Raw genomic sequence first — 25,426 nt, 5'->3', positions numbered from 1 at the left:
CAATTTATATGCAAATTGTTGTATGGTGGGGCCAAAAAGCTTTCCAGGTTATTTTGATCCTATCCTTCATCAAGCTCCTCTCCCACTATCTCCATATTGTTGGCTTCTGGCCTTGATTGTCATGATCCTGGGTCTTTTGACCCAGCGTTTTAAGTTTGAGTTTATTTTGTTCATTAGGTTATCTAAGTTCATTTGGTTATTAGACTCCTTGTGTTTTCTTCCCCTGTATTTAAGTTTCCCCTCAACCTTCGTGTTTCATGCTGCGTGTCATTTGTTATCAAGTTTGTATTATTATGCCTAAGTGTTTCTAGTTATTATTTTCCCCTCGTGTTTCCAACTATGGTAAATCTCCCCTGCTTTTCATGTGTTTCATGTCTGTGTCTTACATTGTGAAGTTTGGGTTGTCATGTCTACGTCTCATTATGTTTCCTGTTTTATTGTGAAGAGGTCTGGTGTTTCTGTGTTCATCGTGTTCAGTTTTACTCTTCCCCTGTGGCGTTATGTTCATGTTGATCTACTGTGCCTTTCTGTTCCATGTTTCAGATCCCTATGTTCTGTCTCCCCCAGTCTGTTAAGTCCACATGTCTTGAGTTCCGTCAGTGTGTTTCCTGTTTTACTTTCACAGTCTGTTCTATGTTAATGTTTCTAGTTTTGCTTCCCTTGCCTCGTCCTGCTCAATTACTCTCAGCTGTGCTCTCCTCCTGTGGCTCATTCCCCCTCGTTATCCCTCAGTGTATTTAAGCCCCATGTTTCTCTTTGTCAGTGTTGCGTCCTCCCTCATAGCTGTGTGATTTCTCCCCGTGCTTTAGTCTCCCCAGTTTAAGTTCAGTACTGTTTTTTGTGTTTCACTTTATGCCAGCATTAAAGCTGTGTTTTTGAGTTTACGTTTCGTCTCCGTGAGTTTGCGTTTGGGTCCTACTTTTGCCTGCACACAGCCGTACTGTGACATTGATAGAAAGTGAAAAGTCCTTAGCAGCTTGCTGCTTGTTTGCTTCCAGCCCTGAGGATCCCTGTAGTGCCACAATTCAATTCAAAGGCTTAAAATCAAGCCTGGTCAGCTACAGCAAGCACACAGCACCTAGGGAACCTTCAGGTCTTCAAGTCATCAGTACCGTTGCTGGCATGTTTTCAAAAGACACTTTAACATTTTAAATGTAATATTTGATTCTTTTTCTCATTTTAACATTTTTGGTGTTGTTGGTAAAGACCCAGTGACAGAGGAATTGTCTAAAGCAGTCTGTATCCGTCTATCTATCCATTCATAGGTTATAAATCTCACTCAAAGAGCTGAGACAGACAAAATTTACATCTGCAGGTGATGTAGAACTACCAGTTATCCCAGACTAGATGACAGGAGAGAAAGAAAATTTGACTTTTACATTAATGCACATTAGAGCAACAAAAGAATTTCAGTTGTCCGGTAATATGAACTGCATACTGGTATTTATGGTTCACTGATCTATGGATTTTTACCATATGCACTGTGTGGAAGAAGACATTATGTGGGTTTGAAGTGTCTTAAATTCCCTTTTTTGTAGCTTGAATGGATAAGACTTCACGCGATAACGTCTTTAAGAGGTCTTGAAGATGCTATGAGCAGTCTAAAGAACTTGCACATTAACTGGAATGTTCTGTGCTCTGCTCTCTTGTGTATGTTGTCTAAACTTGTGTTATATGAGATGCTCTTACAGGAATTGGTCATGGGGATATAATGCTAAGCACAACACAGTGCTCAGTATATTACTATTAACTACTGGACATGGCTGCTGACTACTGGACAGTAATGACAGTATTGATTAGCCTTGCCAGGGTAATGCCAGTGCAAGTTTCCACTAATATCCATGAGTACCTATATGGAATAAATGCATATTGTCCACGATTTAGTCACATAAATACTAATTTATTTCCTTTATCACAACAAATTGCATTCTACGTACAATGCCTCATATGTGGATAAAATAAGGATCGCCTCAGTTTCTAGCATCTGCAGTGCATCAGCTTCTCGTACAATGGTTCCAGCTCTGCAGCAGCACAGAAAAATGCTAATACAGACACTTGGAAGGGTTAAAATATTGCGTTACAAAGCAACAACAACATGACAACTAAATCATGCTAATGAAGGCAAGCAGGAACTAAAGCAAAGCATTTGATGGGTATCACAATGTTAACCTTCTATCCCTGTCCCACTTATCATCCATCATGAATATTCCCAGAAGAAATAGTTGAGAGTGTGTTATTCGGCGCAGACGACGTGTCTGGCGTCCCGGTCAGGCCGTCTCCTTCTTTCTTACATTTGATTCCAAACAAACTGCAGATTTTCATTAGCATCAGGTCCACAATCTCATCCTCTTCTGACGGCTGCAAGAACAGTGAGCATTCAGTATAACTCAAGGATTATTAATTCATCTCAGGTCATTAAAAACAAAAACATGTTAACAATCAGGTCTCTACTGGAACTGAACAATAACACCAGCAGCATTTCAGACATGGTGTGGGTGAGTTACCTTGTGATGTATCTGCTCCTGAGTGAATGCCACCAGAATGACGGAGATGAAGAGGTTCAGCACCACAAAGGTCATAAACACGATGCAGGACCCGATGAGGAAAGCACCGAGCACTGGATTGTAATTTAGTACCTGTGGGACCAGAAGCAAGAACTATAGTGAAGGAGGATGAGCAGCAAAAGTGAGCTGTGGTTGAATTATGATTGTCTCATACTGACCTCTTCATAGTTAAAAATACCAAGCTGCAAGCTGACCATGGTCTGCACAGCATCAAGCAGAGTCCGATAGGAGTACAGCTTCCAGCCATACATCAGGTTAGACTGGAAAATAGAAAGTTCACCTCTGTGTCAGTGACCACCTTTAAATGACTTCTATTTCACAAAGTAAACATAAAACAGAGAGAGAAACATGGACTCCAGCAGCATGTTGATGTTAAGCGTGGGAAACTCCTCACAGCAATAGAGTAGGCCAGAAACATGATGGTCATGACCACCAGGAAGCCTGAAATATCAGTCCAAGCTCGCTGCAGTGTGGCTGTAATCATGTGCAGCTTGGGGTTCAGTCTCAGCAGGTGCCACAGTTTGACTGTAGCCAGCAGTACCAGAAAGGCAATCAGATATCCAAGCACTGCATCGGCCTTGGCTGTTTCATGGAAACTGACGAACCTGGACAGAGCAGAAACAGAAAGAAAATGACTTATTTTCTTTAAATTGTTTTATTTTTAAAGCCTTTATTGCTCACTGTAGAATACAAATAAATATTTTCACCATCACAATCATAAATCAAGATTTAAAATGTCATATAGCACAGTTACTCTTGATGTGGATTGCATGTATGTTTTCGTTTCCTTAAGGTGATCTTTCTCCATCTGCACACATTTTTATCTTATGTGCACCAGTTATTTTTGTTATGTCATCTTGTACACACAAGATTAAAAACTTACCAGTTAAAAATGAATTAAAGTGGACCTCTGATGCTCATTTCCAACTCCACATCAGTCCTGAACTCTATTTAGACAGCCTCACTTGATTCACAGTTAAAAATAATCCTCTCACACGTTAAGTCTTTGTTGTGGACACTCTTCGGCTGAGTAGTTATCCCTATTATATTTCTTTGAAGTCCGCTTGAAATCCATCACCTGGGGTGGATGTGTTGTTGGTGTAATGTAAATTCTCTATGGACGAGCCCACGTGGTCACAAAAAGCAGACAGACACACAAACATCCACACGGACCCTAGCGCTCGCTGTCTAATGATGAGGTTGTCCTCACCCTGATCTGAGCAGACCTGGGGGATAGATGGGGAAGATATATTCAAGGCTTTACACTAGACCTTTGTAAAGCCCTTCAATTCATCCACTGTCAAAAACAAACAATTTTAGCTCCCTTTCCCATCCCTATAAAGATAAAAAACTCTCTGAAACAGACCATTTAAACCTGAAGCCTGAGCTTTTGGCTCACAGGGATTACACACACACACACACACACACACACACACACACACACACACACACACACACACATACACACACACACACACACACACACACACACACACACACACACACACACACACACACACACACACACACACACACAAATGATTTGTTTTAGCTAAAATTAGTGTTCCCAAACTACCAGTAGCACAGCATGATGTATGCACTCTCTGCCAAAGTGAATTCGTTTCATCAATGCATGGTCATGCTACTGGAGAGCCACTAAATTGTGACCTTGCATGCTGAGAAATAGAAAAAAACCTGATTTGTGCAGCTCCTGGTGGGCAGAGCAATACATAAGTGGTTCATAAACTCACAGCATTTCTTATTGCTTACTGCTCTTTGTTGTTCTGGTAATAGTTCATGTCTCTGTTCCCGAGTAAAGTCCTCTTGATGAAAACACACAGGGCGCTCCAGCTGAGAATGATGATCGCCAACTCGAGCAGGTTCCACTTATTCTTGAAATAAGTCCATTTCTGTTTCCTCATCAACTTTCCCTGTAAACACATAGGAAACAGAATCAGGTGAGCATATTTACTGTATAACTTCACTTGTAATAACTTATATTTATATTAGCAAAGAAAAGATAAAGCTTGTGCACCTGAACAAACATGTAATAGATGATGAAAAGAAAGTAGATGATTTCAGAAGCCACGACAAAGATGTGAAGGCCACCGGTCGACTGGTAAAGACGCACAGTCTGAAGTTCACTGCAGAACTGGAACGCTCCTGTTAGAAACACGGTATGACAGATTAGGTGGTTCTCATAACGGTTGAGGATTTGTGCAACTCACACAGAATATCTACATCTGGTCTACTTACCTGTTGCTGTGGTCTCCAGCATGAGTGTGACGATGCAGAAGAGGTTGACATTGGCATTGTACACAGTGAACTCAACAAAGATTGCTTGGGTGTACACGTCAAACCAGGTGTTCTCATAAAGGTACTGAAGGGTTCTACAGCAGCAACGATAAACGAAGTAATTTACAGATTTTGTACTTTAAAACGTGACTCAAGACTAACAGTTCTTTCCTACGAGGATAAAAAAGACAAATCAGAACCAGTCAGGGACACTCAAGATAAGATAGTTTTTTCTATCTGCAGAAATTTAGATTTGCCAGTATAAATGGGATCTTCTGACCAGCAAGGGCAAAGCATCTATCAGTGTTAAGAGATATGACACTGATTAAGTCAGCTCAGGAGGAGATGGTTGAAAACCTGCCTGCTGCTACATGCTGCAACTGTGAGCAGGCTAAAGTAGCCCAAAGTGTAGCATAGATGTGATTTATAAAGTGAATATTCATTGAGAAGAGTATCAGCTGAGCCATGTGGATGTGGATCTTTTTTTGAGAAGCAAATTACTTATTTGGTCATAATAGTCATATTTCTGGAGACCAATGCAATGGCTCCTGTCTACTCATCATACATTTAAGTTTACTTTGTCTTAATAAGAGTAATTAAACCTGCAACCCACAAGTTACAACTGCAATTATTATGTATGAAACAATATTTTAATTTTAATATTTTTATTTGATAAATGCTCTGAATTCTAAATATTTTCAGTTTACTCTTTATACCATTTAAGTGCAATAATGTCACCCGCAATTAAAATTAACTACCTGCTGGAGTTTTGGAAATCTGGCCCCAGATCCATCACAAACCCTCCTCCTCTGTAGAGCTTCACATTGCCCCAGATGGGGTAGGCCCTCAGTTTACGCTGAGACTTGTACTTCCACGGGTCGTGAATGTTCGTTGAAGCATTACGACCTACAGGTCGAGTCCAACCTGGGCCGTAGGAGCCCATGTCCTCCAGCTCCCATGAGTACGGAGTGTGACAGTCCGGGATAGACTCCTGCATGGATCGAGCTATGTGGCAAGAGTTTTTCTGCACCCTCACCTGGCGGAGACGAGCGTTGCCCACAAGCCTTGAGTTTCCATCAGTGATAAATCCTGGTACCAATTTCCAAATGACAAGAAGAAATTTTAATGAATCTTTATGCTTTACTACATAAATATAGAGTTAGTTTCACATGGGTAATATTGTTAAATTCTCAGGAGTTGTTTAATATCTTGTATTTAATTGTTACATTTTTAAAATTGTTTTTAATTAAGATAAGCTTCAGCTATTTATTTAAAAAAAACTATCAAAACTAAACTAAAAGATTTTCAAATTTCATAAGGGATTCATGTAAAACATTCTGTGTGCCAATTAGCGTCACTGATATTTGACCTGGGTACTCTCCAAACAAGTTGCTCAGCAGAGTCGTGTTTGCCCAGTTGAACACATCTTGAATGCTCATTGTGTCTGAGATGCCTTTGCTGAAGCTCTTGCGAATGTGTTGAGTCAGAAAGTAGCCGTTGGGGTCCCTCTGACCGTATGCCACCAGGAGTAACATCCACATAAATCCCGTATAGACTGCAACAAAAACAGATCCCTTACATCAGTTTGTTAAAATGTTAGTTCCTGTTCTTGCTTTGAATCAAAGTGGTTTCCTCACCGACAATCTCCCGTATGAGTGCAAAGACTTTTTGCTCTTTAATCATGTTGTTCCGCATCTTCTTGATATCAGTGGGAGGTGGTGGTTTATAGAAACTGCAGGTGCTGTCTCTTCTTGCTGCCTGGACTGCATCCGGATTGTCTGGGGAAGGATTTTAGATTTTAGATGCATTGCATTTTTTGTTCTTCAACACAAAACAATGCAAAAGATGCAATGCAAAATTAAAAAAGAAAAAAAAAAACAAGGATACAAAATAAAACTACCTGGGCTTCTGAGACTTTCTTCTATGGCTGGTTCTCCGTATTCCTCCTGGTCAACTTTCTTCAGGACGAGGGCAAAGAAAGCAGCAAATCCAAGAACCTGCAGCAAAAGATAGAGAGATTGACCTACAGACTCTCCCATTTAAAAATGGCTTGTCTAGAGTGGATTGTCTTCAGAAAATGTAACAGTAATTGCAGTATACAGGTAAATCAGTGCAGTATTTCGCACAAAAACGGATTTGATATTGTTTAGTAATTTTCTAAAATTGAATAAAATGTCAGTTAAAAAAATCTTCTAAAGTGGGCTAAAATCTTCTGCTCCTACATATACTGTAATGTTTCTCACCTTTAAAGGCTGGGTGATAAAAAGACTCTCAAAAAAGGAGACCACCATGGAAATAAGCCAGCTTATAGAACGGTCTTTCCCGTAAGTCAGCCCATACATCATAGTGAAGTATCCTGACACACCACTGGTTGCGATCACCAGTATCCACCCGATAAACACAAACCACCACGGCAGCCCTCCTTGGCAGCATTTCTTCTTCCCACCAAGACTCTCCTCTGGCCCGGGGAAACAGCTGAGCTTGTCTCCATCCAGGATTGACATGGGTAGGTGGTATTCCAGAAGCCCCTTCATTCCATGAACTTGCTGCATGGCTCGGTTGTAGCTGTCTGGATTTGGAAACTGAGAAGGTCCCAACATACCAAGCTCCTTCTCGATAAGCTGCAGTTGCCTGTACAGGTACCGGCTCTTGTTGCTCTTCTTCTGGGCTAGATCTAAAGTTTTTTCAGAGCCCTCCCACACACTGGTTTCTGTCCAAGCAAACACACAAAGAAGGACATCAATTATATATAGAATTTAAAAGCATTTATAATATTATAGTGCAGTTTACCTTGCAGATTCACCGCACCCAAACTAAGGATCATAGCTTGATCTTTTTTAGAAGAATCAGTGTAGAAGTCTTCAGCGGCTTGGTTTTGCTGTCTGATGATGTCCTCCACCAGAGACAGCAGACTGTTGATGTCAGCCTGCTGACCGTGATGGAGCTCCAGATGTGGCAGTGGGCTCTTCATGGCCTTTGAGAGAGACTGAGCAATTCTTTTTATGTCCTAATCAAGAAACCACACCAAGCTCTTCAGACATGGAGAACAAAATATTTACTGGTACTACACTGAAGAGGTACAAATAACATAAACTTCACCTTCATCACGTTATCTGGTGTGATGTCCTTTATCTCTTTCTGTGGGGACGACGTCTGTGAGGGAGAAACTTGGACAGTCTTCCCCTGTTTTGCATCTGCTTTGGTGGTTTTCTCTCGAGGACGAGTGTTTCTGAAGATACTCACGATGAGCAGATTGATGGGGAACATGATGATTGAACTTTGAACTCCAATCATAACCTGTTGCCAGGTAAACTCGATGTGACCTGCCAAGTTAAAGTCTTACTTTGAATTGGGTTTTAAGGAACACTGATGAAAGATTAAATCTTTTTATGTTGGTCTTACTTACTCCTGCTACCAAATCTTTTGTAAAAAATCAATCAGATATTCTTCTTTTCGTTTGCACGTATGTAAAATTTGTAAATCTTGTCAGTTTTGACGATGCATAGACTTGAAGGTAAGGAAATGTGCAATTAAAGAAAAGCTTTTAATACTGAAAACTAAGTGTAACTCCAAACAAACAAGTGAGCAAAGTAATCTGGGACCAAACCACAAAAAAAGCGAAGACGGGGCTACAAATATGCAACAGAGTTATAGACAAACAAGACACAGGTGAGGGCTGGATGTATGAGAAAGTTTTTAACAACAGGTAAAATCAGGGAGGAGCAGACCTGATCCATCCATAAAGGATTCCATTAAGCAGGAAGTCAGGGATGCAGAAGGAGCGAGTGCATAAACAAAGAAACGGGAATACAGACTGGGAAACAGACTAAAATCAAGCCATGAACTGAAATAAAATGTTAGAACAAACTGAAACACATCGTAACACTCAATTCTAAAACCTGAACTGGGAACAGGGCCCCCAAAACTGAACCAAACAAGAAACAAAACACTAGAATTCATGGAGAGTGTAATAAAATGAATGCAGGAATCCAAAACTCACATGAGCATCATGAGCATCAAACTTCACATCAACCATGAGATTTCTCTTCACATCAAAATCAAAATATTTGAACCTGTTGTGTTTATTGAATCTTGTAACAAATTATTTAACAAAAAGTATTTAAACATCAATTTGCATATATGAATTTTAATTTGCATAATTTGCTGCATGTGTCTGATTGTATTCATAAAGTTTTTAACAAAATAAAAAATTACACTTATGATGCAGAAGTATCAAAAACTCTTGGATTAAATATTAAACACTTTGCATTACAAAATTACTTACCTACTGTTGTTTTTCAGCTTTGTGAAAGCTTTGTGTACATTTTGTTACTTACCCAGGTCCATCGTCTGCTCAGAGGGGTCTGTGGGGATGCCCCAGAACATGATGCTGGTCAGCATGGTGCACAGCAGTAAGGAAAAACAGCAGGACACTCGCTGCACACGTGTGAAAGTGCTGCACGGAGGTCGACTAATGACAGAGAACCAGATGTGGCCGTCACGGAAATCCTTGGCTGTCTTCATGAAGAACAGATTACTAAAAAGTTTTTAAGAAAAGTGATTCAAGAAATTAAAGTCAAGAAAACAAACTCCAAAAACAGAGTGGATTCAAAATCCCTTGAATAAATGACAAGTCTCACCTAAATCTCTTTAGATCCACCTCCGTTGCTACTGGGAATACCTTGTCGAGAGTGCACTCTTCCATATCTACAGCCAGCCAGGAGTTACAGAGAAAGTGCCACTTTTGACCAGTCTCCAGATCCTGCACCATCACTTTGCTAACATACCTGCACATTGATTGAAGTATAGATCCTCAAAAATATTGATACAGCTCAAGCTTATCATTAGCCTTTTTCCCTTTGACCCACGTACCACGCAGGGTGATCTCCTGAGTTGTCGTGCCACAGTCTTATGCTCTGCAGCTCTCCAAGAGAAAAGTGTGTGGTCAGCAGAAACATGTCCCCCCCACCTCTCTCAAACACAGGCTTCTCCGAATCTGTCAGGTGGTGGGGCTCACTTTCTCCCTCTGTACCCAGCAGAGTTATGGTTACCTAAAATAAAAAAATAACTAAATGGTTAGTCGAGGCTTGGATGGTGAGAGCCATCAGAATACCGCAATCATACGTTGTTCAACAAAAACATCAGATGGGTTTTGCCTTTGCTGTGAGTACATCCAAGTCTGCATCAACATCACTGACCTGAGAGGAAGTGGATGCCCCATGTCGGTGTCCTGTGTTAATACTCAGCAGGTAACGATACTGAGCCAAGGGGTCGTTGTCCTCAAGAACTGTTATCTTGACCTGGAAGTGGATGCAATGGGGCAATGTTTAGGATTTTTTTTTTTTTTTTTAAAAACATGATGGTAAAATTTTAATTTCAAGACAAAATTAAAGTAAAATCAAGATGAAACATTGAAGGTTAGCGTGAAATTCTTAAAAGCAAAAGGTGTAAACTGGTGAAGCTCTACTTTACCTTGACTGAATCTTGCATGTCTTTCCTGCGCGCCCATACCACCACCAATAGATAAGCACAAAAAATGGCTCCGACAAAACACACCACAACGGGGTTGTTTGTGAATGTAGCAAAAAGTTCAGCGGTGCGTGACACATCCACTAAGTTAGGCATGACAAAGAAGGAGCTGCCAAAGAAAGTCAAGTGGTTACAGAGACACTGAGTGACCAAAGGTGTGGTGAGTGGACCAACCTGTGAACAAAACAGGAAGCCAGGTGATCAAACCTCACACTCCACATTTTAAGGAAGTAATAATGCAATCAGTTTGGATGTGATTTTTTTCCACCTACCCTGCAGCCATCCTCACTCCAAAAAGACCCAGTTTCATTCCAGTATTTGCACTGGGCAGCGATGGAGATGACAGTGACACTGGCGTTGATGGATTTGATTCCTGGCTCTACAATGGGCTTTATAACAAGGTAGTGCACACCAACATCATCTGTTCTGTCTTTGGGATTCAGCACCCAAGTAAATTTTTCTTCTGTGTTATAACAGAGAGACAGAGATAATTTTAAGAAGACTCATTCTAACTTTAACCATAATTACTGCTTGCATAACCTTAATGCTTAATCCTTGTCTTCATGAGGTAGAGATGCCCTCATAATGTGGCTCTGGTTCCCACAATTTGAGAGCTATCTTCAACTTAATGCAGATTTACATCTACATTATACTATACAGTACATTATTCACCATGCATGACCACACAGGAATGGGATCTACTGTTATTTGTTATCTGCAAAGTATGAAAAGGATGTTTGTTCTGCAGTCACGTGAAAAAGAAAGCTACCACGCCCGGCAAGAGCTTGTAGAACCACCTTTAGCTGCAGTAACTTAAAAATAATCACTTTCTGCTAGGCTTCATTGATCTCTGATGTAATTTTGGCTCAGTCTTCTTTACAATGGTTCTTCATTTCATTTTTAGGCATTAGTTTATGCACAGCTCTTTTGAGGTCCCACCACAGCATTTCAATCAGGCTGAGGTTTGGTTTTAGGCGTTTGTGCTGATATCCTGCGTGTTTTAATCAAACATGGTGCTGCACTTTGGTCTCATCTCTTTAAACATTCTTCCAGAACTCTTGTGGTTTGTTCAGATGAAACTTTGTAGCCCTAAGCTGTGCTGTCATGTTCTTTCTGAGAGAAGAGGTTTTCTCCTGGAAACCCCTCCAAAACAAGCTAAAAAGGCTCATTCAGTCTTTTTCTAATTGTGCTGTCCTAAACTTTAACATGGCAGTACGCAAAAGAAGTGTTTGTGTTATCATGATACTTAGGGATGTCGGTTATTTTAAGAAAAAGAAGCCCAGATAAAAAAGAATTTACATTAATTATATGCAACCCTAATATTCTTTTCTAAAAACAAAATACTGACCTTCTCTCGCGCTCTCTATAGGGATCTTTGTCTTGGCTACATAATCCTTATCACTTGGATAATCTTTATATCCCAGGAAGAGCATGAAGGAAATGTCTTCAGAAGGCTCAGTTTTCAGCACCAGTGTTACATCCGGAGAGGGAACATCAATTATTAATGTGCTGAAATTGGCGAGGTCCAGGACTGTGCTGTTCTCCTGTCCACTGTCAAGCCGGGGTAGGAGAATCTGAAACTCCAGAAAAGACATCATGCCCCAAATGCTTCTTAAACTAAAGTAAATAAAAGTATCTCTTATACAATAGTACCTCTATCTCTTCAGGTAAGTTCTCAACAAGAATGACATTGCCATTCACTCTGGTGAGGGAAACGGATCCCACAGTTCCTGTGATGTTCTCCTCCTTCCAAGAATATGGATTCTTCTCAAAACTCATCATCTAGAAAGTAGGTAATACAATAAATAGAGGCTCAGATGATTTTGGTGAAGCCTTTTTTTTCCATCTACAAAACTTTGCTTTTGCTTTCTGAAAACACCTTTTCCTTCTCGCTTTTATTTCTATGATTTTACTTGTTTGTAACTCTTTTAAATGGTTCCAACATCTTGTAGTTTACAAAGCCAGAAAAGAGAGATAACCCTACAAATAAGGTGGTCTGTTTGTATCTCTTATTGCTGGAGCTAAAATGATACGTTCATCAAATCTAAACTGTGGACTTTCAGCTATAGGAAAAAACAAATGCTGACTAAAAAAGAAAACTAGAACAGAAAACAGAGAAAAATCTCAAAAATATACTGATGATGATGTCCACTTCCCTCCAGCGTGCAAACACTTACTCTGACGTCCACTGGCTCATCTGGAGAGACAATATGAGGAGGAAGAACAGGGAAGGAAAAACTCGAGGAGCTGTTTTTCTGAGCATTTATATCCAGCATTTGCATGCTTTCTGGAGAAATCCTGGAGAAGACGGTGTTATAATTATCTTCAGGAATTCTTGAGCACATGTCCAAGTCAGAGCCTGTTATGTCTTACCTGTTCACATACACACTGATTTGACCAGAGTCAATGATGGCAGGCTCTCCGTTCAGCTCTTTGTTATTCAGCAGAGCACTCTGGACATTATTTATCCCAGTCAGAAGAAACTCTGAGACTTTTCTCTAAGGAGAACATACAACATCTTGTTTGGTAAAGACCGCAGTGGACGTAGGAATGACATCCAGCATGATATGTCATAATTTTGTTCTCACATTTGATGAAACATTCAAAATATTACTGGCTGCTTCAACTATGGGTGCAGCTGCTTGCACCAGTTCTACATCATCTGTGCTCTGCTGATTGATGCTGATACTGTTGAGGGAGGAGCTGAGGTCTACCAACAGAGAACCCGCTTCTTCCTGGAGAGAGGAAATGCAGCAGCAGAAACCACAAAAGGGTCAGTGTTGATTTGCCTTAAGCCTACAAAAAAGGCTTATGATTACACTAAACCTGTAGTTTAAATGGGTATTTAAACTACCCAAATTAAGTATTTAAACTTAATTTGTTGTTGTTTTTTAGCTTGGTGTTGCTGCAAAATATATTCATTGCACAGTTAAATTCAACAGTTGTTCTCAAGAGTCCTACTCAAGAAGTTGACTGACTTTGCATGATTGAATACAGGTTTCACTTAATCCTGCTGTGTTTTACACATCTGTGCCAACGTCACATTTTTAGTCTTTAATCAGCTTTGACTGATTAAAGACTTCAGACTGATCCTTAAATAAATAATGCAAACAGACAGCAGGTATTGTTACAGCCTTATCAAAGCAGGTGGTCTGCACTGCACTTTATTGCATATCTAATGTATTATACTTGAGCAGCAGGACTGAGCTCCTCTGAGCGGTGCGTGAGCCCAGCCACAGCTCTGGCGGTCACTTGCACTTCCTGAGTCGTGTTGCTGGGGCAGTCCTGCAGAACTGTACTCATTCTGGTCAGCATTTGCTCTCTCAGCTGAAAGAGAAGGAAACGATGATTATCATGTTCTCCACTCGCAAGTTGTGGGCCTCGTAAACATCACAGCAGTGTTATCCGGTCCAGTTATAACATTAACTGCATTCTGTTACCTTTGACCGCTCGTCCCTCTGATGTTGGCCACTCACTGTATTCAGCATATCGGAAACAGAAGCAAATATTTGTCCAAGCGCCTCACCGGTGAGCAGACCTTGCTCCTCTAACTGACTCACAGAGTCCTCCACTGCAGACTGGAGAGTGCTAACGGAGGCACTGGAGTCACCTTTCCGTACCTTAAGGTAGAAACACAATAACTGAGGTTATTTAATTAATCATTAGCATTTCTCTAATCTTCCTTTTTGTATTTGAGAAAATGTAATAATTGACTGATGACCAACCTGAGTGATGACAGTTGAAGTTGCTGTTTTTCGCTCATTTTTCACAGTCACCACAACAGACAAACTGTACTTGTTGTTGGCATCGCCGAGAGGCAAGAAGACTGACCTCACCTCATTTGAAGTACTGCATCGTAGATGTGTGCCTAAAGGACAAAAGAAGCAGTTTAGCACGGTTGCACTTGATTCTCAATTACGTACCTACACATTGGTTGATAAAGTATCAAAATGAAAACTAATTTACTTTCTCCGGGGAGTCAACCACCAACTTTTCGAACCACTCCTGTCAAGTATGTGTAGTGGAGAGTAGTGTGAGGACCTGAACGCAGACTGTGAACCATTTATTGTAGGCTGTTGGCAGGTTTATAGCTTATGTTTGGGATTTGTACTAAGGAAACTGAAAACTGTAAACCTAAAGCTAATAACACGCACTAAGTAAGTTTCAAGACAAAGATCATAGACACAGACTTGAGACAGGAAAGAGGAATGGCTCTAAAGGAATGAGGAACTAAGAACAAACTGAATACGCAAAGAGGAAAACACAAGAAAACCATAAACATTAAGCAACCCTGGAATTAAAGAGACTCTTAAATAAATACTAGAAAGTTCAAACTGAGAAATGCTGGGTCAGCTGACCCAGACCACGACGACTCCACCTACTGAGATTTTTTATTTTAAAGCGCTACGATCTAACAAAAAAACATTTCTCAACTGAGCTGTACAATTTGTTTGAACTGATAAAGCAGCAGCTGATGCTGGCACGTGGCCCGAAAATACCACAAAAGCTTTATTTATATTCTGCTCATGAGTTAGTGGCCCCATAGTGTAGTGGTTTACATATTCACTTGGCAAACAAAAGGTCACTAGTTCCAGATATAAAACTGCCAAATCAAACATGTGGTTGCTGTCTGCTGTGGTGACCTCTTGTGGCAAGGGCTAAAAAGCTAAATAAAACTATCAAAACAGAAAAGCTGTGAGATTACTTTCATCAATAACACTAATTACACTCCACCACACTCTCACCTGTGTTGGTCTTGAAGCAATAGAGACAGCCTGTAGAGCAGAAAGAAGTTGTTTTGCAGGTAATGCCAAAAGCATCGAGCACAGTTCCTGACGGTGGGGAGATGCTACACGAGGGCACTGAGGGATCCATCAGTGCACCAGTTGTGACTCCTGAGTTTGTAGGTGGTTCAGTTGGCTCGGGGTCTGGTATCGGAAGTGTGTACTTGACAAACCCCGGCTCCTTCTTGTCTGTTTAAAAAAAAAAAATTAATCAGGTATAATTTGTTTTCTAGACTTTGATCAAAAATGTATTTTAAAAGACACATTCTGTGTCTATCTATGACATGAAAACACACCATAAGCAATTACAGTGATGTTCTGCTGCATGCCCCTTGAGACTTTTAGATATTGGCTGTGAACGGTATATTCAATGTTGCCATCGTGCTTCTCCGTAAGGGGCCGTCTTCCCACTTTGGAGTAGCATCTACCGAGGCTACCCTGAGGAGAACTCATTAGTTATTTCTTGTTTGTCACACCGGTCTATTTAGCCACATTTCCTGTTGTTGTTTCAGACTTACTGTCAAAGGTTTAAGGTCCTCAATATACCAAACTACATGCGGGCAAGTCGTCAAACAGCTCAGTCTTAGCTTTGCCTGGTCATTCACATTTATTGAAGCACAATTATCACAGCTGCAAGAATTAAGAACATAAAGTAACTGGTTGTAGTTCCTGATGCATTTTTGCAATCCTGTACAAATACCATTGTTTCTAATTAAACCCATTTTACCTGATGGTGACATCTGTGAGTTCTTTTGAAGGAACAACAGAGACACATTTAGAAGCTGTTCCAAGTTCAGCCCATTTCCTAAACCAAGTCCTTCTCTTTACTCTTAAAATGTATCTGAACATTTCAAATGGATCTGGGAGGCATTCTCGTTCAATCACATGAGTTTCATCCATTGTTTTGTTTTTGCATTTGCAATCTCCTGTGTGGGAAAAAAAAGCAGAAACAGTCTCAATATAAGACCACAATAATAATGATGTCATAATAATGCTGTGGTATAGCAAGATGAAGCATAAAACATTTTGTATAAGCAATGCAGTGCAGCATCAGCTCTGTTTGCTAAAACTGCAATCTGACACTATTTTCCGTGCAAATTTTCTTGACTTAGGGCATAATGCACTCTTCTAGGTGTTTCTTGTCTTGTAATGATCACAGATTACAGTTGCAGTTTGATTGTACTGTTGTGTGATTACGTATTTTCCCGATACATCCAAAACAAATTTCACGATGATGCAGTGGCAGAGCTTGTGGGGTTTCAACAAGGATCTGAATGACCAGGTTTCCCTCGACCCATGCATCATATCACAATTTAGTGATCAGTGAATTAGTGTTGTACTTACTGCATTCCCATTCATATGCCAGTTCTTTGCTAGGCAGTGATTCAGTTCCAGTTACTGTCAGTGTAACCCTCTGAGTGTAGTCAACCAAAGTGTCAGGAGTAGCAATTATTTTCAAGTCAGCAGAGTCACTGTCACTCACATTATCTGCCTGGAGATGAAAACAGAGTCATTGTGCTGCAGTCATTTCTGCAACAGGCTACATATTTTGCACAAGTTCCCAGATTATTTCTGTTTAAAATGATATTTTACATACTGTATGTTCATTGGTGCTCGGTGAAAAGTCAGAGTAATTCTGGCAAGCCTCAAGAATCTTGTCTAAGTCCACATCGACATCAGAGGATGAAAGACCATTGGTGGCTCTTATGTTCACTTGCAAAGATCCTTTACCAAAAGAGATCATGTTTAACCAAATCGGGCACAAATCCTATATAACTGGTACTTGTTTTGTCTTAACAGGAGCATGACTCAAGCTTTAAGTACCTTTAAGTGGGCTGGAGAATGTGTAAGTTTGCAAGCCATCAGCGAGCATGTCTCTGCTCTCCGACAGAGTGTCCTCAGCTCCAGTGAGTGTGAAGAGCAGCTCCACGGGGGCTCCTCGCTCCAGTGAAATGTTAATGATGAGATCAGCAGAGTCGGGACATACGTCTTCCTCCGCAATCACAGAGGCCTGCAGGCCTTCAACGGGATGCAGCAGACACAGCTCTAGATGAGCAGACACCGTGCGGGTTGTGACCCTGTTAGATGCAGCTAAGGTGAAGTTGTGGCAACCATGACCGAGCTTCTCCACCATGCTTGCATTCAGGGTAATATTGTGTGGCATTTTTCCGCTGCCCACTGATTGATTTGCGACTAAATGGGCTTCATGATGAATTGTGTAGGAAACATTTGTACCTAGTTACAGAAAATAAGAACAGAATGATCTTCTATTTTTGAGAAATGGACGTATCGTCGCACCCCTTGTGCTGCCAAACTGACTCACCTGCCTCCACTGCAAGTTGGATTTGAACTGGAACATTGAAGAGGGCATTGCATTTAGTGCCACCTGTTGACATATTCTGGCCATTACACATGATCACACTGAAGTCTCCAACTGGCTCCTGAATCGTTATAGACTTCTGAGCTGCGATATTCCAGTCACTGGTAGTGCACTCCACTCCAACCAGGAAGACACCAGGATGTGTGAATTTGTGTATAATTGTGCTCTCCATCCTGTGAAAAAGCAGCAGTGTTTGTGATATAAATAAAGTACTAAGATCCATCTAACATATTTGGTCAACTGCAAATCTTTGCTCACTCTTCTGGGCTGTACGGATCAATAGTGTGGCCATCCCCAGCATTCACTGTGCATGTTAAGTTTCCCTGGAATGGATGAAGGAGCCACTTCACGGTGATGGTGACATTATCGAAGACAGCTGCAAGTTTACTCATCAGCAGCTGAAGCCCTAGGAGGAAATCACACCACTGAATTAGACTTGTGGAAACATACAGTCAAAGATCTTTGCACATAACATCATAAGCACTATGGAATCTGTTTTGATCAGCTGGTCTTTATGAATTTAGGTTGAGTTTAGGCTGATGGGTTTAGTGCAAAAAGTGTATATAAAACAAGAAATCGTGCATCTGACCATTTTTGCAGCGATACTCTGCAGACAGGTAACTTCCCAGCGCCGGACATGGTTCACCAAAAGTGCTCAGATCTACTCCAGCCTGGCAAGCCTGCAGTCCGTGGCAGTGAGCTGCAATAACACATACAGCAAGCCGAGCAAACGGCAATAAAACACACTTTATTTATTAGGGTTTGCACATTAATGATAAGACTTTACAGGCAACGCAGAAAAAGTCACACAAAAAGCAAATAAAAACAATAAATGCTAAAATTGAGTTAGCTAGATAAACAAGTGAGATATAAATATTTATTATTTTAAATAAATGTGTCACGAAATTGGCATTCTTCACCAAGATAAATGGCTATTATCACTTGATCTCTTCAAAGTCAGTCCAGGAAATGCACTCAGTCTCTGATCCCATGAGTGTGGTGTCTCATCCTTCCACTTTATAAGCATTAAACTTCTAGCTATTTGTGTAGCAAATGCAACCTATATGTTGGAAGGCATATTATTTCAACCAAATATTTCAAATACTGGAGTTATTGGAGACTGATCAAGATTTTAAAGGCCTCCCTTCAGAATTTAAGGAGACGGGGAAGGTCCCAAAAAGTATGAATAAGTGTTCCAATCAGATTTCTTGCATCTACCATACATGGGATTTAAATCTAAATAAATCTTGCCCAGGTTGTTTTTGGTAAGGATGTTTAAAAAGAATGCTGCTATTTAATGTTCATACTATCAAATTTCAACATCCTCCTTCTGTATCTACAAGCTTCTGGTGAGACTGCATAAAAGCTTTTTAAAGAGGGAGAAGCTTACTAACCCCTCCAGCATAACTAATACTGCTATGAATATGGATGTAGATTCACTCTACCCATCTTTCACCTCCAACAGGGAGGGATTACACGAATTTAGTTTCTGGCAGTATAACCCCTTTGTCTGCAGTCACAGAGCAATGATGGCTTTTATGTTTTACACGAATCGAGAAACAAAAACATAATAGTATTGATTTTACTAAGTTTTTTCTTGGCTTTTGGATGATGTTGCTTTAATAAAGACAAACACTGCACGCATCAGCAGAATTTACCATTCTAAAATGTAACGAGGTAAATAACTGGTTAAGTAAATGACGAGTAGCCCAACCTATTGTAAACATGTTTTTCTGTTTCTGTATCATAGCTGCCATCAAAAGCTGGATCAAGTCAATTAAAAAGATGTGACCCATAATACCTGTTACATAATCTGTTACATCCATCCAGCTGCACTCTTCCTGGGAAGACGTGGGCGAGGGTGTAAGTTGGGATCGGCAGTAGTGGATTGTTTTACGACCGTAAAAACTGTCATCAATCTCTATAACTTGACCAGAACCACACTGCAGTGTAGCGTTTTGGCCATCACATGCAATTGATCTCCCAGAATCTGCAGGGAGAAAAAACGGAAGAAAATTTACATAAGAAAAAGAAGCAGCATAATTGTATTGTCATATATGAAGTTTTTTAAGGGCGCGTACCAAATTGGCAAATGAAGTTAAATTCCTGGCTGCAGTTTTCTGTAGCTTCCCACTGAAAGCCTGAGTGTCTCAGGACATGCGCGCAGGCTGCTTGATCATCTGGCAAGTTAACCCAGTTACTGTAACTTACATCTGAGCTGTCCAACCAAGCGAGAACACCTGAAAAAGCACAACAATTACTTTTGATAATCAAGCGAAATGCGGTGGAAATGTTATTACTGCATGCCCATTTGTTTTCTTTCTGACAGTAAAGAACAGACGGGGTGAATAAATGGTAAAGTCTTGTCCTCTGTGAAGGGAAACAAACACACCACTGTAAATCAGGCCTTGTGACAGCCACCCTATTGAATAGTTCAAAAGAGTGACAATTATCTCCCATTACACCTGTTGGCTGAGATATCCAACTGGGCTCCTTTCACTGCGAATGTCAGTAAACAAACACATCACAGTTATTTACAATGCACACACAAGCTGCCCAGTGAGATAGCAGTAGAGGTTATAATGCCTTCATTTCTGAAATTTATGGCAAGGCAAGGCAAGGCAAATTTATTTGTATAGCACAATTCAACAACAAGGTGATTCAAAGTGCTTTACAGAGATATTAGAAACAAGAACAAATAAAAAGCATGATTTAAAATTGATTAAAACAAGCAAATAAACTAACTAACTAATTAACAAACAAACAAACAAACAAAACAGTATATAAAATCAAAACAGATAAAATCAGAACAGTAGATAACAGTAGATAAAATGGTGCACTTTGTAATATAATCATTGATCACTTATACCTCTTTTCTGTCAATAAGTGCACCAGAATACTTAATATTTATAGTGTGTTTCAAAGAAGTTCTTGTCTATTTTAAAGAAGCAATAATTTTACTAACTTTCTGCAAAACCTTTTTTCTAACTGTTTATGTTAGCACTGAAATGCATACAGTCATAAGAAGTCATTCAGTGCCTCCTCTCACCCTCAGTGGCAGCAGAGTCAAGCGTGAGGTTGGGAGCAGCAGGTGCCACTCCGAGCCACCAGTTCCTGTCAGGCTTCAGGTGCTTCTGAAGTAACTGCTGCGTCTCATCGTTCAGGATAAAGGCCAAGTGTCCTCCGCCTCGCTCACACCATTCCTCAGCACCTCGAAAGGATCGCTGCAGATCCACAAACTCGTAGCACGAGCCATCGAAACCTTCCTGGTATTCTGGGCAGGATTGAGCTTCAGTATCGTCCTTGGCGTGACAACTCCAGCAGAGGAAGAAAACCACCAAAGTGAGCATAGCTGAAGCGGTTCTGTCCATCTCTGAAGCTGAACAGTCTTCAGACTCTCTGGTAGCATCTTGTTTTTAAAGAGTAATGACGTCAGTAGCTCTGACAGGGATGGCTTTCTTGATGGGTGCAGAGCTTTGTATGTGGCCATAATCCTTGGAGTCAAACAAAGCCTGCCTGTGCAGTGAAAAGGGTTAAAAGCTCACTGTCAACAGCCAGATTGCTCCTCTGTCTCCATTACTGCAGAGCTTCACAACCTGCACAGTGAGATAAGCCTCACAGTCATACCTGATGTAACCCCCGTCACTGTGAGCTTGATCTTGTTCAGACTTGTTCACGTTAAAACACACCTTTAAGGATAATCAAAAAAAATTATCGGAGCAATTCTACACTAATGAATTCCCCTGCACAGAAAGCTCTGTATTCTTGAGAGCTGAGATTTTAATTTGTTACGAATCACACTGACAATGACTTCCATCTCTTCAAGGGCAAACAGTCATAGCAAAACAGTAAGTTTGCTTTTTCTACCTGCTGTGACATGTCAAAATGTATTTTGTGGAAAATACCTGGAATTATTCACTTAATGAATAATTAAAGCAATAATTACTTTTTAGTGTGTGCAACCATGTACATAGGTAACATGTGAAGGGACCTCGAGAGCGGAAACAGTTAAAATGTCGATAGATAGATAGATAGATAGATAGATAGATAGATAGATAGATAGATAGATAGATAGATAGATAGATAGATAGATAGATAGATAGATAGATAGATAGATAGATAGATAGATAGATAGATAGATAGATAGATAGATAGATAGATAGATAGATAGATAGATAGATAGATAGATAGATAGATAGATAGATAGGGGTGTCAAACTCCAGTCCATGAAGGCCAGCATCCTGCTTGTTTTTGAGATGTGTGTGCTTTGCCAATAAAAAGCTACAAGGGCAGGTTAGTTGGAAGACAAGCAGGACAGCGGCCCCTGAGGCCTGGAGTTTGACACATGTGGATTACAGTGTTAAATTGCTGTGTTACAGAAAATAATCATGATTGTTAAAGAATAAAAATAGAAATAGTGACTTTAAAAACACATACAACCAATAATATGTATAATTTTATTTATAAGAATGATAAAATAAAATAATAAAATGTAAGACTGAAAAGAGAACTGTACTAAATGGTACGTATGACCTTCATAGCAATCAGTATTAATACATAACATATAATCTATTAAAAATGACATGTATGAATCTTGTATTCATTCAAAATATTAATTTTATATTCATACCATGGCAATATTAGAAATAGCAACAACTAGGGCGCTCAAATGTGTTAAAAAACCCAAAGTGATTTGTGACCCGGATGTGTGACGTCATATTTGAGGGACCGCGCTGTCTGAGGCCATGACAGTTAAGTAACCGGTGTGTGTTTCACAAACTCCCCCTGATCAAGCTGTGCCTCCGTTTTCACAATGTTTGCTTGTAGTCGCAGTTTGAACAGCGCTGTGGTGTCTGCACTCCGTCTTCTGCGCAGTAATCAGGTTAAAACACCTTTAGCAGTACCAGCAGTGCATTTCAGAGGGTCAAGCTTTAGCTTAATGCTAGCCGCCAGTTTGCAGAAACTGTCTGCTGAACTTAAACTCATCTCCTCCTCCTCAGACTGCCGTCACTGGACAGCTGGAAAGACCTCTGTCCACGCAAACCGACGGGGAGGTCCGCATCGCAAAGATACTGAAGGAGAAGTTCCCTTCAGCCTCGTCACTCAAAGTTGTGGATATATCAGGTAAACACTTAAATCCGCGGAAATGATCCTGATCCGCCTAAGACGGGAGCACGGCTTAACACGTGGGAAATGACAAGGCTGGAAATGAAGCTACACAAAACTTTTGGTTCATACACAGTGGGGGCAGTGTCAGACCTTGAGTAAATTTTTAAGGATTCATCTACTGTGCAGCTGCCACATGAGGAATTACTGACAGGCAGTGACGGTGCTAAAAACAAAGACATCACCCAGATTGACAGGATTACATGTTTTTCCTCTCTTTGCTTATTAGCAACACCCTTATTTCCTTTTATTGTAAGGAACCGATCTGCTCCTTTTAACTCTGGTTGGTGGTATTTGATTTGTTAATTTTGTGTAAACTTTTCTGTTATTTGCACATACACTGTGGATAAATACTTTCCCCTGGTTTATATCATGTGATACCCATTATCACTGATTTGAAGCTTTTTGAGTCAGCTAACTCAAAAGACCCTCAGAGGGATGCATTCCGATGCAGGATTAAAGGATTTGTGAGCTTAACGTTTTCAATCTTAAATATGCTATTTAAAAAAAAAAAAAAAAAAAAAAAAAAAATATATATATATATATATATATATATATATATATATATATATTAGTTATATATAGTTATTGTTTTTGCCTGGTTGTACTCTGCTGCTAAGTCTGTTTTAAATTGATGGATGGCAAATAACATCCAACAGATTAGAGTATTTGTAGCCCATTTAATACCAAGAACAATCAGTCAGTAAAATTAACTTCACCTTCATCTGGTCACCCACTTATTAATACCCTCTGCGAGACGATGTCAGACTTGATTACATTGATTATCCTTTGATGTGTGTATCACTTTTGAACTACACACAGAGCACATGGAGTTATAAAATCAATATATCAAGTCAAAATTCACAAAAATAATTGGTTTTCTGTGGTATTATTCTCAACTTCTTTGTAGCAATAATGTGGCCCTTTTCTGATACCTTGTTTTTTATTGTTGTTTTGTTTATCAACCATTCGAAAAGGCTTAAAGACTCAAATGATGCAGCAGACACCACTTTTTAGATGTCTTGGAGTAAAAAGCCCAGGTTAAGTCTTTAACTGCCTTCATGATACCCACCCACTTCATATGGTTTTAGGTTTGCAGAATCGGCTAATGCAAAGAAATCCCAACTATGTTGAATTTGCCTGGTAGGACATGTAGGTCTTCCCTGAAGCCGTGCATTTGAACTGAGGAAAACTCTGAAAGCCAAGGAAGCAAACAAACAAGCAAAGCAAGTCATAAGATTCTCTGTTTCTGTGTTTCTGTTCTGTTATTAGGTGGCTGTGGGGCCATGTATGAGATCCACATAGAATCCAGTGAGTTTAAAGGAAAAAGGACTGTTCAGCAACACCAGTTAGTCAATCAGGTAAACCCCTAGAAACCTTGTCTAAACTGATGTATTAAATCTAAAATTGTTGATGTTTTATTTAGTCTGTGTTGAACCTTGTATGTGCTTGTTATTTGTTTTTTTTAAAGATGACATGAAACGCTACACATATAAAGGATAATTTACATCATGGAGCCCTGCTCTCAAAAACTGACATAGATGTAACTCTGTCTGTGAAGCTGGATTAAATATGTTTAGCACCATCTTCTGTTAGTATGGAACGTGATGTCACTGGGTTGCAGCTAATAGTCTTACATTAGTTTATGTTTGCTAACCAGTGACAGAATCATGATCAGGTTTGTGCTGCCCCTGGGTATAACAATGAGTTTTATGTTAAGAAACCAAGGATATACTGTCCACTTTTACCGTCTTGTCTCTAGCAGTATTTGGCTCTCATTATTTGGCTAGCGGCACTGAAATGGGAAAATCCATCTGTTAGCTGCAGTGTCTGGGTTTGTATAGCACTCCATGAGGTAAATTAACCTCCATAGATCTAGTGTTTCATGTCCTCTTTTAAGTCTGTCGTCTTGGCTTCAATTAACAAAAACTTGTAGTTTATATTTGCAATAGTTGATATTTTAATCACAAGTATTGCGTATGTCTTGTCCTCCACAGGCACTCAAAGATGAGATTCAAAACATGCATGGATTACGAATATTCACTGATGTCCCACAACATTAGAAAAAGTCCTATTTCTGGCCCACAAACCTTTCCTTTGTTCACCCTCTCTAGTATGAATGCACAACTGGGAGGAAAAAAAGCTGTTATGTACTAAACTAATCCTGTGACATAGATGTTAATGTACCAGTGGCAGAAACGCACAGGACCTTATCTGTAGCAGTTAAACACTGACAGTGTGAAACATGCATGATTGCTAAGTGAGTTATCATGTACTCTAAGATAATATATTGAACCAATGAAAGCTGTGATACGTACAAAATGGCCTGCTAAATTGTTAGCAAAGTGTCAAGTCATGTAGGCTCTTCCCATTGTGGGGTCTCCTGAGGGCTGATGGTGATGCTGGTGTAATAATGGGCAGTCTCGTAATGGTGGAGAATAGCTACAGACTCTATTTTTAACTGGGGAGGGATCTGTTTATGGAGCATTAGTTTGCAATGTCATTAACTCTGACCACAGTCTGTGTTACCGTCTAGCTTAAGATGATTAATTTCAAAATTGGTTACTGGCATTGGATTGTACTTTGCTCCTGTGTTTATGCTACCTATTCCTTTCTAATGTACCTTGCAATAAAAGGAAGCTACTTTTGTTGACTGTTTTCTTTTTGTTGCTTAAATTTAAAAAAAAATCAATTTATATAAAAAAGGA

General features: G+C 40.0%; 2 protein-coding genes across 2 annotated transcripts; one reads left to right on the top strand and one right to left on the bottom strand.

Moving 5' to 3' along the window:
- Positions 1 to 1,884: 1,884 nt before the first annotated feature.
- LOC113022600 (polycystic kidney disease protein 1-like 2) lies at positions 1,885 to 20,923 on the bottom strand. Its single transcript, XM_026168162.1, has 41 exons — positions 20,602 to 20,923; positions 19,634 to 19,792; positions 19,354 to 19,542; positions 18,142 to 18,252; positions 17,811 to 17,958; positions 17,496 to 17,725; positions 16,997 to 17,407; positions 16,770 to 16,897; positions 16,517 to 16,664; positions 15,900 to 16,098; positions 15,691 to 15,802; positions 15,469 to 15,610; positions 15,134 to 15,361; positions 14,114 to 14,256; positions 13,829 to 14,008; positions 13,578 to 13,715; positions 12,977 to 13,123; positions 12,762 to 12,886; positions 12,566 to 12,686; positions 12,042 to 12,170; positions 11,737 to 11,962; positions 10,661 to 10,851; positions 10,332 to 10,562; positions 10,058 to 10,159; positions 9,732 to 9,910; positions 9,500 to 9,646; positions 9,197 to 9,396; positions 7,959 to 8,182; positions 7,650 to 7,866; positions 7,103 to 7,569; positions 6,760 to 6,856; positions 6,497 to 6,637; positions 6,229 to 6,414; positions 5,618 to 5,948; positions 4,821 to 4,954; positions 4,600 to 4,727; positions 4,335 to 4,495; positions 2,959 to 3,169; positions 2,723 to 2,824; positions 2,505 to 2,636; positions 1,885 to 2,358 (listed from the first exon to the last, which is right to left on the bottom strand). The coding sequence occupies exons 1-41, from the start codon at positions 20,921 to 20,923 to the stop codon at positions 2,191 to 2,193; spliced, it is 7,485 nt and encodes a 2,494-aa protein (XP_026023947.1). The 3' UTR covers positions 1,885 to 2,190.
- Positions 20,924 to 22,272: 1,349 nt separating this feature from the next.
- Positions 22,273 to 25,371, top strand: bola3 (bolA family member 3). Its single transcript, XM_026168147.1, has 4 exons — positions 22,273 to 22,434; positions 22,553 to 22,676; positions 23,991 to 24,079; positions 24,716 to 25,371. Exons 1-4 carry the CDS (start codon positions 22,366 to 22,368, stop codon positions 24,779 to 24,781), a joined length of 348 nt encoding a protein of 115 aa, XP_026023932.1. The 5' UTR covers positions 22,273 to 22,365; the 3' UTR covers positions 24,782 to 25,371.
- The last annotated feature ends 55 nt before the right edge of the window (positions 25,372 to 25,426 follow it).

Source organism: Astatotilapia calliptera, chromosome 1, assembly GCF_900246225.1.
Source record: "Astatotilapia calliptera chromosome 1, fAstCal1.2, whole genome shotgun sequence".
Taxonomy (NCBI): domain Eukaryota; kingdom Metazoa; phylum Chordata; class Actinopteri; order Cichliformes; family Cichlidae; genus Astatotilapia; species Astatotilapia calliptera.
The sequence above is the reverse complement of the archived record's forward strand: the minus strand, read 5'-3'. Positions and strand labels throughout refer to the sequence as shown.

What these genes read in the sequence shown, in the direction of transcription:
- LOC113022600 (XM_026168162.1), bottom strand. Translation starts at nt 20,923, where the DNA reads ATGGACAGAACCGCTTCAGCTATGCTCACTTTGGTGGTTTTCTTCCTC. An exon ending in GGCATATGAATGGGAATGCA is followed by an intron (nt 16,099 to 16,516) that starts GTAAGTACAACA and finishes TTTCCCACACAG; the next exon opens with GAGATTGCAAATGCAAAAAC. An exon ending in GTATTTTTAACTATGAAGAG is followed by an intron (nt 2,637 to 2,722) that starts GTCAGTATGAGA and finishes CTGGTCCCACAG; the next exon opens with GTACTAAATTACAATCCAGT.
- bola3 (XM_026168147.1), top strand. Translation starts at nt 22,366, where the DNA reads ATGTTTGCTTGTAGTCGCAGTTTGAACAGCGCTGTGGTGTCTGCACTC. An exon ending in GTCTTCTGCGCAGTAATCAG is followed by an intron (nt 22,435 to 22,552) that starts GTTAAAACACCT and finishes CCTCCTCCTCAG; the next exon opens with ACTGCCGTCACTGGACAGCT. An exon ending in AACACCAGTTAGTCAATCAG is followed by an intron (nt 24,080 to 24,715) that starts GTAAACCCCTAG and finishes TGTCCTCCACAG; the next exon opens with GCACTCAAAGATGAGATTCA.